Source organism: Crocuta crocuta, unplaced genomic scaffold (assembly GCF_008692635.1).
Source record: "Crocuta crocuta isolate KB4526 unplaced genomic scaffold, BGI_CrCroc_1.0 scaffold339, whole genome shotgun sequence".
Classification (NCBI taxonomy): Eukaryota; Metazoa; Chordata; class Mammalia; order Carnivora; family Hyaenidae; genus Crocuta; species Crocuta crocuta.
In genome coordinates, this window is record NW_027530357.1 from 1,656,057 (window position 1) to 1,669,358 (window position 13,302).

General features: G+C 38.7%; 1 protein-coding gene across 1 annotated transcript in view; it reads left to right on the forward strand.

The window, feature by feature from the left end:
* The window catches only part of SPPL3 (signal peptide peptidase like 3), a 128,946-nt gene that overhangs the window by 99,016 nt on the left and 16,628 nt on the right, over positions 1-13,302 (forward strand). Inside the window, exons 4-5 of the mRNA XM_077766041.1 lie at positions 4,844-4,932; positions 11,865-11,984. Coding sequence (XP_077622167.1) covers positions 4,844-4,932; positions 11,865-11,984 — 209 coding nt within the window. The remainder of the gene's footprint in view (positions 1-4,843; positions 4,933-11,864; positions 11,985-13,302) is intronic.

Sequence of the window (13,302 nt, forward strand, 5' to 3'; positions counted from 1 at the left end):
TGGATGGAGGGTGGGAGTGGGCAGAAGAACATGTTACATAGAAAGGAAGAAAACTCAGGATGAACACCGGATTTCTCATTGAAAATAATATAAGTGAGAAGATAGTGGAACAACAGCTTTAAAGTACAGAAAGGAAAAACCATCAACATTAAATTCTGTGTTGACAAATTCTGTTGACAAAAATATCTTTCAAAAATGAAGGCAAAATAAAGATGTTTTCAGATACCCAAAACCTGAAACGTTGATTCCCAACCACTTTGCATTATAAGAAATGTGAAAGGAAGTATTTGAAGCAGATTAAAAATTGTACCAGCTGGAAATCTGGTTTTACACAAAAGGAATAAAGATCACCAGAAGTGGTAACAACATTGATAAGTATAAAATTTTTTCTTATTATTTAAAACTTTTTAGAATATAATTGACAAAAATAATATATTGTGGAGTTGTAGCAAAACAGGTAAAAGTAAGATGCATGGTAATAGTATAAAGGTTGAGTGAGTAATAAATGTAAACTGTTGTCAGGTTTTTATACTATACGTGAAGTACTATAATATAACTTGAAGGTACAATGTATTGGTTAAAGATGTTTAAACTGTATAGAAACTACTAAAATAAAAGAAGGAGTACAGATAATAAGACAACAAAAGTGATAAAACAGAATCATTAAAAATACTGTATTAATCCAAAAGAAGTCAGATAAAGGAGAACAGCAAAAAAAAGGACAAATAGCAACATGATAGTCTCAAACCTAATCATGACAATAATCACTGTAAATGAAATAGGCTGAAACACTACAATCAAAAGGCAGCACTTGTCAGATTGAATTAAAATGCATGATCCAATTACATGGTACTTACAAGGAGCACATTATAGATATGGAGCCAGAAAAAGATTTAAAGTAAAAGGTTAGAGAAAGATATAATCGTCAAAAGAAAGCTAGAGTGACTATATTAATACCAGACAAAAGCTGCTTTCAGAGCAAAGAATATTTACAGACAAAGAAGGCTATTTCATAATGATAAAGGGGTCAATTAAGCAACAAGCATAATAATCCTAAATGTTTATGCATCTCATAAAAGATCTTCAAAGTTCATGAAGCAAAAACTGATAGAACTTCAAGGAGAAATAAAACAGGCAGCTGGGGTGGCTCAGTCGTCGGTTGAGCGTCTGACTTTGGCTCAGGTTGTGATCTTGCAGTTTATGAATTCAGGTCCCACATCAGGCTCGCTTTTGTCAGCCTGTCAACGCAGAGCCCAGTTTGGATCCTCTGTCTCCCCCTCTCATCCCTCCCCCACTTGTGTTATCCCCAAAATAAATGTTTTTTTAAAAGGGGGGCCATCTGGGTAGCTCAGTCGGTTGAGCATCCGACTTTGGCTCAGGTCATGATCTCACAGTTCGTTGGGTTCGAGCCCCACGTTGGGTTCTGTGCTGGCAGCTCAGAGCCTGGAGCCTGTTTTGGATTCTGTGTCTTCCTCGCTCTCTGCCCCTCCCCCACTCATGCTCTGTCTCTCTCTGTCCCAAAAATAAACTATAAAAATAAAATTTAATTTAATTTAAAAAAATCCACAAGTGTAGCTGAGGAGTTCAGTACCTCTCTCTCCCAGTATTCGAAAAAACAAGTTGTCAGGAAATCGGTAAGGATATAGTGGCTTGAACAGTATTCTCCACCAGCTTGACCTGATTGGCATTCATAGAACACTCCATCCAACAGGAGAATATGCATTCTTCTCCAGTGCACATGGAACATTTACCAAGATAGAACATATTTGGGGACATAAAACAAGTCTCAGTAAGTGGATACAAGGCATACAAAGTATGATCTCTGTTAATTAGCTGGGGCTGCCGTAACAAAATACTACAAGCTGGATGGCTTAAACAGCAGAAAATTACTTTTTTATATAGTTTTGGAGGCTGGAAATCCAAGTTTAGGGTGCCACATGGTTGGGTTTGGGTGAGCACTCTTCCTGGCTTGCAGACAGACACGTTCTTGCTGTTCATGTGGTCTTTCCTCAGACTGTGCACACTCAGCAAGCTTTCTGGTGTTTCTTCTTAGAAGGATACTAATTCCATCATGCAGGCCCCACCTTCATAACCTCAACAGAATTCCATCCCAACAACCCAGTCACTAAATACCATCATGCTGGGGGTTAGGGCTTCAACGAATGAACTTTGGGGGGTTAGAGAATGACACATTCAGTCCCTAATAGATCACAGTTGAATCAGATTTGAAATCAATAGCAGAAAGATGTCTAGAAAATTCCCAGATATTTTAAAACAAAAATAACACTTCCGTGCATCAAAAAAGAAGCCATGTAGGAAAATGGAAAATATGGTGAATGAAAAGAAAGTGAAAAACACTAAATTTATGGAATGCTGCAAAAACAGTACTTAGGGGAGGGATTATAGCTCTAAATGCCTAGATTAAAATAGAAGAAAAAGGTACCAGTGATCTAAACTTTAAACTTAATAAATTAGGTGGGGTGGGGGAAGCAAATTAAAACCAATTTAGTAAACGGACAAAAGGTAAGAATGAAGATCAAAGCCAAAATAAGTGAATTATTTTCTCTAGGGGTTGAGAAAAATCAGTGAAACTAAAAGCTAATTTTTATTTATTTTTTAATTCTTTAATGCTTTATTTATTTCTGAGAGAGAGAGCCAACATGAGCAGGGTAGTGTCAGAGAGAGAGACACACACAGAATCTGAAGCAAGCTCCAGGCTCTGAGCCGTCAGCACAGAGCCCGATGCGGGGCTCAAACCCACGAACCGTGAGATCATGACCTGAGCCAAAGTCGGTCGCTTAACCGACCAAGACACCCAGGCGCCCCTAAAAGCTAATTTTTAAAGACCAATAAAAAGTTGGCAAACCTCTAGCCAGACTACGGGGCGCCTGAGTGGTTCAGTCAGTTAAGTGTCTGACTCTTGGTTTTGGCTCAGCTCATGACCTCACAGTTTCATGAGTTCAAGCCCTGCATTGGGCTCTGCACTGAAACTGCTTGGGATTCTCTCTCTCTCTCTCTCTCTCTCTCTCTCTCTCTCCCTCCCCACCCCACTCATACTCTCTGCCTCTCTCAAAATCAATAAACTTAAAAAAAAATTTTTTTTAAACCTCTAGCCAAACTAATCAGGAAAAAGAGAAGACCTAAAACCAGTATCAGGAATGAGAGAGGTGGTAATACTAAAGCCTCCAGGTATTGCAAAGATAATAAGGGCCTACTATCAACAGCTTAATGCCAGTAAATATGACAACTTAGATGAAATGGACCGATTCTTTGAAAGACACAGTCTGCTAAAGCTCACTCAAGAAGAAATCAATAACCTGAATAGCCTTATATTTATTAAAGAAATTGAAAATTAAGCTGGTTTCCAAAGTATCTGCACCAACTTACATTCCCACCAGTGATGTCCTTGCTGACACTTGGTTAATTATCTGGCTTTCTGCTTTACAGCTATTCTCATGGTTATGAAGTGGTATCTCATATTGTTTTGATTTGTATTTCCCTGATAACTAACGATGTGAAAAATCTTTTCATGTGCTTATTCGACATTTGCATAGCTTCTTTGGAGAAGTATTTATTCAGATTCTTTATTTAATTGTAGGAGTCCTTTATATGTTCTATATACAAGGCCCTTACCAGACATATAGTAGCAGATATTTTCTCCCATCCTTTGGGTTAGAGACTTTTTTGATAGTATCCTTTGAAGCACAAGTTTTAAATTTTGATGAAGTCCAATTTATCAGTTTTTTTGCTTATATCTTTGACATCATGTGTAAGAATCCACTTCCCAATCCAAGATTATGAAGGTTTATTCTTATGTTTCACCTAAGAATTTATAGTTTTAGCCCCAAATTATTTAAATTTAAATTAATTAAAATTAAATGTGGAATTCACCTCCTGTTGAACTCCTACATATTAAGTGCTCATGTGGCTAATGTCCACCCAGTTCAGATACAGAACATTTCCATCATTGCAGGAAGTTCTTTAGGACACAAACACTCTGTAGTAACCTAATAGTTGGAGATGAGCTAAGGATTTAAATAGTTTACAAAAAAGGAAAGAAATGAATGAGCTCACGTACACAAAGTTGTTCAAGTAGTTAAAGACTGCTAACTTAGATTGCATTGTTCATTCCCCAGCTAGAGAATGACTTCTTCCTTCAGGTCTTGACGTAGAAGCCATGCCAGTGATGACGTCCCAGCCCACCCTCTTTTAAATTTCAAACCTAGTCTTTTCATTTCTTGAATTTTCTCATTAGCTGTTACCATTAATATCCACTTAACTTACTTTTCTTGTTTATTGTTGGCATCCCCCCTCTTTGAATGTACAGTCCGTGAAACCTTGTTTTATTTACTGTTTATTGTCCCTACACTGCCTAGAGCAGTCCTGTGTATAGCAGAAACTCAAGTTTATGCTGTTGCTGAGTGAAAGCTGGCAAGGCATAGAGAAGATGCTGTCACACATGGCTACCGAGAAAATTGGTATAACCTTGTTGAAGCAGTCGTGTAGTATGTTAAAGTCTCAAAATTGTGCTTGCCCTTTGACCCAGCATTTCTCTTTCTAGGTATTTATCATAAGGAAGTAGTTAAGGATGTGCACGGAGATATGGCTGGAAGATTCAGCCACAGTGGAATGCTTTTATCTTCAGTCAGGGGAGCTCAAACTGACATTGGAAGGGGTGTAGAATGTTTTTCCAAAATGTACCAAGAACTGTTTTGCAGAGTTGTTCAAAAGAGACCTTTCTGTCTTTCCTAATGCCGCCATGTTAAAATATTGTCTCATTACAGAATTTCCTGAGCTCGTTTCTTAAGCAAAATTAAAACTTAACCTATACATTTTTCCACAGGTCCCTTAATATGGACTTTGAAAATCAAGATAAGGAGAAAGACAATAGCAGTTCTACTGGGCCTTTCAATGGCAACAGCACCAGTAATAGTAAGGCCTTTTATGTCCACTAACTTTCATACATGCACTGCTCTTAATTCGATTGTTTCTGTAACCTGACTTAATTTCCTGGGTTTAAGGATTTATATTTGGTGTAATAATAAAATCTAATCTGTATGGTATAATCTGTAAAAATTCTTATGTTCTGAATCTGAACCACGGATTTCTTGTGTGCTCCTTTTAACTCATGCCTAAAAGCTTTCTGCTAAGATTCTCTATTGTCTTAAAAATAAGTAGGATACATAGGTACCTGCTTGCTTAAGACTTCATTTAAATCCTTTGGTGAGGTTGATAATTTTGTACATGTTGATCATGAATTCATTCAGTGATTCTTGAATATAGTTACTTGAAATACCTGTAAAGCTAAGTATTGTGACAACCTGATAGTAAAGATTTTATAAGAATACTTGTTTTATAAGAAATAGAAGGGTGCTACATGGCCAATGTTTGGCAACATTGTTTATAATGGCTAAAATGTAGAAACAACTCAAAGTTCAATAAACTAGTAGATGAATAAAGTATCCACACGATGAAATACTGTTCATCATTAACCACATCCTGATACATGCCATAACATGGATGCACTTGAAAACATTATTAAAGAAGCCGTACAGGAAAGATTACATATCATGTGAGTCCATATATGAAATTTCCAAAAAGGCAAATATGGAGAGACAGAAAGCAGATATGTAGTTATGTGGCAAGTACTGTATAGTTATATGGATGAATATATAAGTTGTGCTTCAGTAGAGTTATATAAAATTGGTGACATTTATTATAAAGAGAATTGAATTATAAATAAGGAGACTTGATTTGTTAATCAAGAGCTTGATGCTGGATTCCCATCATGCACTCTATTAGATGTATAATATTTTTAGATATTCTGTTAGATATATTTTTTTAATGTTTATTTACTTTTGAGAAAGAACACAAGTGGGGGAGCACAGAGAGAGAGAGAGAGAGAGAATCGGAAGCAGGCTCCAGGCTCTGACAGCTGTCAGCGCAGAGACTGACAGGGGGCTCGAACCCACGAACTGTGAAATCATAACCTGAGCTGAAGTTGGATCATTTACCAACTGAGCCACCAAGGCGCCCCTGGATATTCTACTAGATATTTTGAAAGCTGCAGAAGTACAAGAGATTGTACCCAAGCTGTCACATAGGCAGTGTGGCCAAAGTACTTTCTCAAGTGTTAATATAAGTTCTTTTTTTTTTTTTTTTTTTTAATTTTTTTTATTTTTTTTTTTTTTTTTAATGTTTTTTATTTATTTCTAGGAGAGAGAGAGAGACAGCGTGAGCAGGGGAGGGTCAGAGAGAGAGGGAGTCACAGATTGAAACAGGCTCCAGGCTCTGAGCCGGCAGTCAGCACAGAGCCCAACGCGGGGCTCGAACCCACGAACCGTGAGATCATGACCTAAGTGAAAGTCGGACGCTTAACCGACTAAGCCACCCAGGCGCCCCATCAAGTGTTAATATAAGTTCTGAGACAGATAGCAGATCCCACTTCCTGTCCCTAAAACAGGTACTCTGTCTCACAGACCCTTACCATAGCCTCAGAATACTTCTGAGCCAGCGTCTACTATTAGTAGATCAGAGTAAGCACCAGAGATAATGTTATTTTGATATCCATGTACAAAGAAAGGAAAGAGGCAAGTCAGGGTGAGCCACAGTGGGCCAATTTAATAAGGGACTTCCTCCCAGACAAGGTAAGTTTGACTTGAAATTTGAAACTGTGAACTTGGATTGCTGGAGAAGAAGGCATTCTGGATGGGAAGAGCATATAATAACAGGCACAGAGGAGAGAATGAGCATGACTGACAGGACAGATTAAAGTCACCACCTAAGAGGGAGGAAATACCAAGGATCTAATATAAAGCTAGAATACTGATGGAGAATTTTAGAAGTTAACTTTTTAAGAGATCACTTTCAGTTTCTCCAGATACTACCCCATCAGCCAAATTATACTTACCCAGTTTTCACCCAGTTAAATGTGTTTGTTGACCCCAGCAGTGTAAAGTGGGCATTATACATTTAGTAAGTAGAAGCAGTGAAATATAATGAGGCTTTTTTTAGGACATAGATTCTTGTATGAGGTAACAAGTTACCTCCAGTAACCACCAACTTACTGAGAACCACATAAAACCCAGTGTCAATATCCGATTTTCAGGTTAAATTATTATAGAGCACGTATCTTCTATCAACATTTTAAGCCAAATCACCTACACAGTTAAAACTCTGTTACAAGTCATGTGTTACATAGCCTATATGCAAATGATGTACTTAAACCAGATTATAAATTATAAATCCGTTGTACATTCCATCACAGAAACCAAAGAGAAATTGACACTGTGTGTCTAAGTATAATTTTACCCTCAAATAAATGTCTGGGTCAGTCCATGCAGTGAAAGGTTACCTGGTGACATCAGTTTTTTATTTGTCATTACCGGCATCTGAAGAGCAGTAGATGCTTATTTAAATAATCATTTTCTTAAATCTACCTCTTGTGTTATGTTAAATTATCCTCATAAATGTATTTCCTCAGTGCCTCATCTGGTTCATGGATACCAAAAGGGATAGACAGATTAGGAGAGAATACCTTCCACTTCTGCATAATCAGGAGAAACATAAAGAAATGGCTGCTGCAGCAAGGAAGGCCAGTACTTGATCATGGAAAACACCATTCCAGATTAAAGGGATGGCATGGAAAACGGGGTACATTTATCAAAATCAAAGAAATAATAATAGCCTGAAAGATGAACAACAAAATACAAGAGATTGTATAGGTGCTAAAGAGATTGAAGTCCTGAATGATAACAATTAAGGGGCAGTTCTCAGGAAACTAAGGTATGAATTTAGTGTTCAGATTTTGTCAAGAGTGTTCTGAACTGATTGAAGGGAAGAGTGTAGATAGATGAGGTGGTTTTTAAAGGCTGCAGAATTAAAAATAAATAAAGGTTGTGGTTGCTTACTCCCAGAATAAGTAAGAATTCAGGAATTTGTGAAAAAGACAGGAAAGTGAGTGATGTACAGCTACATAAGTAGCATAAATGTTGCTCACAGTGTTGAGCAAAAGAAGCCAGATGCAAAAAAAAAAAAAAAATCCTAGTAATTCAGTGCATGTAATAAGCTCAGAAAACAAGCAAAGTAAATATTAGTATTTTAGGATGTGTGCTTGGGTAGGAAACGTATCAAATAGGGCAAAGAAGGAAGTATAAAAGCCAGGGTAGTAGTTCCCTTTGGGGGAAAGTAGTGACTAGGAGGCACAAGAAAGACTTCTGGGCTTGGCAAGGTTCTGTTTCCTGTCCTGGGGGTAGTAGCCATTTGATGATTGACTGAACTCTGCATTTTTGTTTTATGTACTTTGATGTATGCATATTGTTTTGCAATAAAAAGGGTTAGAAAGAAAGTTGAGGAGAGGGACTGCCCTCCAGGGACTCTCTGATCTTCCCTACCCTTGTTCTAAATCCTGTCTCATCCCTACATCTGCTTCAAGAACCCTCGGTAGATATTTTTCCCCCTGGCACCTCAGTCCTTCATTGAATCAGTATTAGGTGGTTTAAAAAAGACAACTCCCACCCTCACCCCCATTATCTGACATCTTGGAGTCCTTTACCAGGCTTGCCATGTGATTTATCTGAACTGTGAAGATTGTGCGGTTTTTTAAATCCCTCATGTTCCCTACTGTGTAATACAGTAAATAGTCAAAACATGCCTCTCTCGGGGTGCCTGGGTGGCTCAGTCGGTTAAGCGTCCGACTTCGGCCCAGGTCATGATCTCACGGTTCATGAGTTCAAGCCCCACGTCGGGCTCTGTGCTGACAGATAGCTCAGAGCCTGGAGCCTCCTTCAGATTCTATGTCTCCCTCTCTCTGACCCTCCCCTGCTCACGCTGTCTCTCTCTCTCTCTCTCTCTCTCTCTCTCTCTCAGAAATAAATAAAACATTAAAAAAAAAGAAGAAAACAAACATGCCTCTCTCATGGAGGTACTAAATCAGTAACTTTCTTAATGATTATCAGTCATACATTGGTGTATTGTATCTATTTCTTGACCATATATTTAGCCTGTAGCCTTGCTCACTGAATGCTAAAAATAATCTCTCTGTACATAATTTTTTCTGTCACCATGCCTGTTTCTTTGTTTTGAGACTCCTGCCATCTGTCTGTGCTCCAGCAGCTCCTTGCCTTTGTCCTAAAGCGCCTTATCTCTAGGGTCTGCCTTGAAAAGAAACCCATGCCTACCTTATGATAATTTTGGTGTTAAAGATAATGCCCTCTGCATTTGAGTAACTCCTCCTAATTATGAGGAGTGACTGACAGGACAGATTAAAGTCACCACCCAAGAGGGAGGGAATACCAAGGATCTAATATAAAGCTAGAATACTGATGGAGATTTTTATTTTGTTTTGTTTTGAAGTGACTAAAATTTCTAATTAATTAGCTCCATCTCCTTCAGGACCATTGTCTCCAGACCTTTAGGAAGTGCGATATTGAAATTGTGTATTTTTTTTGGAAGCATATTGTCAGCAACTAAAGGAACTTCACTTCCCCTGTGACACTGCTGTTTGGTAAAGCCCCGGAGTCTTTCTTCTATAAACTAATGGAAGCAGTGTCTGATACCTCTTGGTTTAAAATCTATGCTTTCAAACAACAAAAATCTATGTGTTCTTATCTAATATTCTAGAAAGGCTCTTTGTATTCAGCTTTGCATTATAATTGCAGACTAAACTTCGAAAATTTAGATTTATTATAAACAAATACTGCTCATATACCTGACTTACTAAACAGTTTAGGTTCTAGCCAGCCATTTAATTTTTCCATGCGCTGTCAGTGCAGAGCCTGACAAGGGGCTCGATCTCATGAACTGTGAGATCATGACCTGTGAGATCGTGACCTGAGCTGAAATCAAGAGTTGGATGCTCAGTTGACTGAGCCACCCAGGCGCACCTGTGTTCATATTTTAAACCAATGTAACTATAGACTATGTGATGCTTTATTTTACAAAAGAGGGGGTATTTTAAAATTTATAGCTTTTTTTAAAAAGATTTGTTTTTTATCATATAACAATTATGAGAAACCATTATTTTCTGTTGTGAAAGGCACCTGAGACCTGTAGTTTCCTCTAGTAATTCTTTGAATTAGTGCAGAGCACTCAAATAAAAAACTAGGTGAAATTCAGTTAGAAATTTCATAGAGTTTTACTTTGTAAATGTCCATAAGACACTTTAAGTAAGATATGTGCGCACTCATGCACACGGGCGCGCGCACACACGATCATGCGGCCAGGAAGGGAAGTTTGACTGCAGTTCGGGCCAGCTGTCTTTTCAAGAGCATCTCTGTTTGTCTTGATACATAGATCACTCCTAAACGAAATGCCCTATTCCTAAGTGAATTATTTCACTCATCTGTCTAGCCAGTAAGAAGCAATTTTGTTTTGTAGAAATATTTAATGGTTTATTTAACTCAAATCCCTGAATAGTTTTCTTGGGACAGGTAAATTCCAATACCAAAGAGCCATTTTTAAACATTGGTTGATAATTACAACCCTTTGTGCCTAGTTATGTTCATCCTGATCACATTATATTTTATTCATTACCTTAATTTAATGAAGAGAGATGTTTACTTCTAATATATTTTTTTTAATGTTTATTTTTGAGAGAGGGGCAGAGAGAGAGAGGAGACACAGAATCTGAAACAGGCTCCGGTCTCTGAGCTGACAGCCCATAGCCTGACTCAGGGCTCGAATTCATGAACCATGAAACCATGACCTGAGCCGAAGTCTGACACTTAACCGACTGAGCTACCCAGCCGTCCCTGATATTTCTTTATAATAGCTCATATGAATATTTTTTCTTTGACTCCACTCAAGAACTTTTTGTCTCAGCCATGTTAATCTGGAAATAGATAGCACTCACGATTAGTAATATTTTTTTTCTTTTCATTCAGTAGTTACCAGATAGTGCCATGTTTCTCTTCTCTACCAAATACTTAATGTCCCTCAACTCTATATGCAAAGTAAAATTTTGTGGGGAGTTTTCAGCTGGGCCTAATAACACCCAGAAATTTCAGAGCTCTCCAGGTGATTCTAATGAGTAACCAAGAATTGAAAACCACTGTGGTAAATCCTACTGTATCCCAGGTAATTTTTCCCCCACTTATCTCCCGTTCCTTAAAATGTTCCCACAGAATAATTTTTCTGATTTTTGGTTTTCAGATGTCTTGTTCCCTCCACTCCCCTGCTCCACCCAGAGTCAGTCCTCAGCAACAGTGAGGAAGAGTGAACATGAGTAAATCTGGAGATGAGAATTGATTTTAGTCAGGGTTTAAAATACCTTTTACCAAACCTGTACATGAGACTACAAAGGTACTCAGATTGACTAATCTGAATTTTTACTTCCTGTTGATGTTCTTGGGTTGTTTTCCTTCCTTCCCTCCCTCTCCCCCTCTCCTTCCCTCTCTCTCTCTTTCTTCAGCCTGTCAACCAGATTGTTAGCACCAGGAGGTAATAGTTCAGTTCAGCAAGTATTTGAGTACCTGCTGTAATGAATGCACCATGAGGAGAGCAAGGAGCTCATAATCTCAGTGGGAAGGAAAGAATCAGAGGTCCTAGATAATCTATATCTTATATACTAACTCCTAGAACTGTGTGCACTTTGCTTTTTAAGTTTGTTTGTTTATTTTGAGACAGAGAAGGAAAGAGAGAGTCCCAAGCAGGCTTCATGCTGTTAGCGCAGAGCCCCACTCAGGGCTCAATCTCACCAACTGTGAGATCCTGACCTCAGCCAAAATTAAGCATCAGATGTTTAACCGACTGAGCCACCCTGGCGCCCCATAGACTCTCTGCATTTTAATGGGTTAATGTCTCTGAAGTACGCAGGCACAGTAGCTATCATATAATTCATTAATATGTCCCTTTTTCTCTTTCAGGTATCCAAACTATTGACTCTACCCAGGCCCTGTTCCTTCCAATTGGAGCATCTGTCTCCCTCCTAGTAATGTTCTTCTTCTTTGACTCAGTTCAAGTAGTTTTTACAATATGTACAGCAGGTAAATGAGTTTCTCTATTCTTTTTTAAGTTTACTTATTTTTGACAGCGAGAGCATGGACACACAAGTGAGAGAGAGAATCCCAAGCAGGTTTTCCACCCTGTCAGTGCAGAGCCCAACAACTTGGGCCTCAGTCTCACAAACCTTGAGATCATGACCTGAGCTGAAATCAAGAGTCAGATGCTTAACCGACTGAGCCACCAGGGTACCCCATGTTTCTCTATTCTTAAGCATTAACCTAAAAGGAAATTTTTTTCACTTTTTTTAAAATGTTTATTTTTTTAGAGAGAGAGAGAGGCAGAGTATGAGTTGGGGAGGGGCAGAGAGAGAGAGGGAGACACAGAACCCAAAACGGGCTCCAGGCTCTGAGCTGTCAGCACAGAGCTTGACACAGGGCTCAAACTCAAGAACTGTGAGATCATGACCTGAGCTAAGTTGGACACTTAACCAGTTGAGCCCCCCAGGCATCCCCTCACTTCTTTTTTTTTTTTCTTTTGAATGGAAGCCAAGGTAACTTTGTGGTTCCACTGGGAATTGAACCTAGGATCTTCTGTGTACTTCTTTTTAATCATCATTCAAAACTTAAGATCTATACAACACGCCATGCAAGTTTTTCTTCATAAGTCTGGCTTTTCCTCCCCAACTTCTCCTTGGATACCCACATCATCAGTTCAGGACTTGCCAGCACAGTGTGAATAAAAGGCCAGGGGTTAGAAAATGTGTGAGCTTGGGACGCCTGGATGGCTCAGTCGGTTAAGCATCTGACTTCAGCTCAGGTCATGATCTCACGGTTCGTGGGTTCGAGCCCCGCGTTGGGCTCTGTGCTGACGGTTAGCTCAGAGCCCAGAGCCTGCTTCAGATTCTGTGTCTCCCTCTCGCTCTGACCCTCCCCTGCTCATGCTGTCTCTCTCTCTCTCTCTCTCAGAAATAAATAAAACATTTAAAAAAAAAGAAAAGAAAAAGAAAACTTGCGAGCTTTATGATAACAGAACAAGACGGCTTTAACTGCTTATCTGGAGTCAGAGTATCCAGAAGGTCATTATGGTGGAACAGTCTTTGGCAACCCTCACCAATGTTTCTGTAGACAGACACACTGATAACTAATCAAAATAATTTGTCAACCCTCTGATCAGTTTTTAAACCAAGAGATGATGGAAATGTATAGAACATCAACAAAATGCTAGCCATGTTAGATCATCCCCTGGCTTACTATCTTTCCATGTTAAGATAGAAAAGAATAAGGAAACCTATCTACACTTCCCATTCCTTCAAATGAAGTACTTTTTGTTTTTCAAGACTTTATCTGTGCAGTGCTAAAG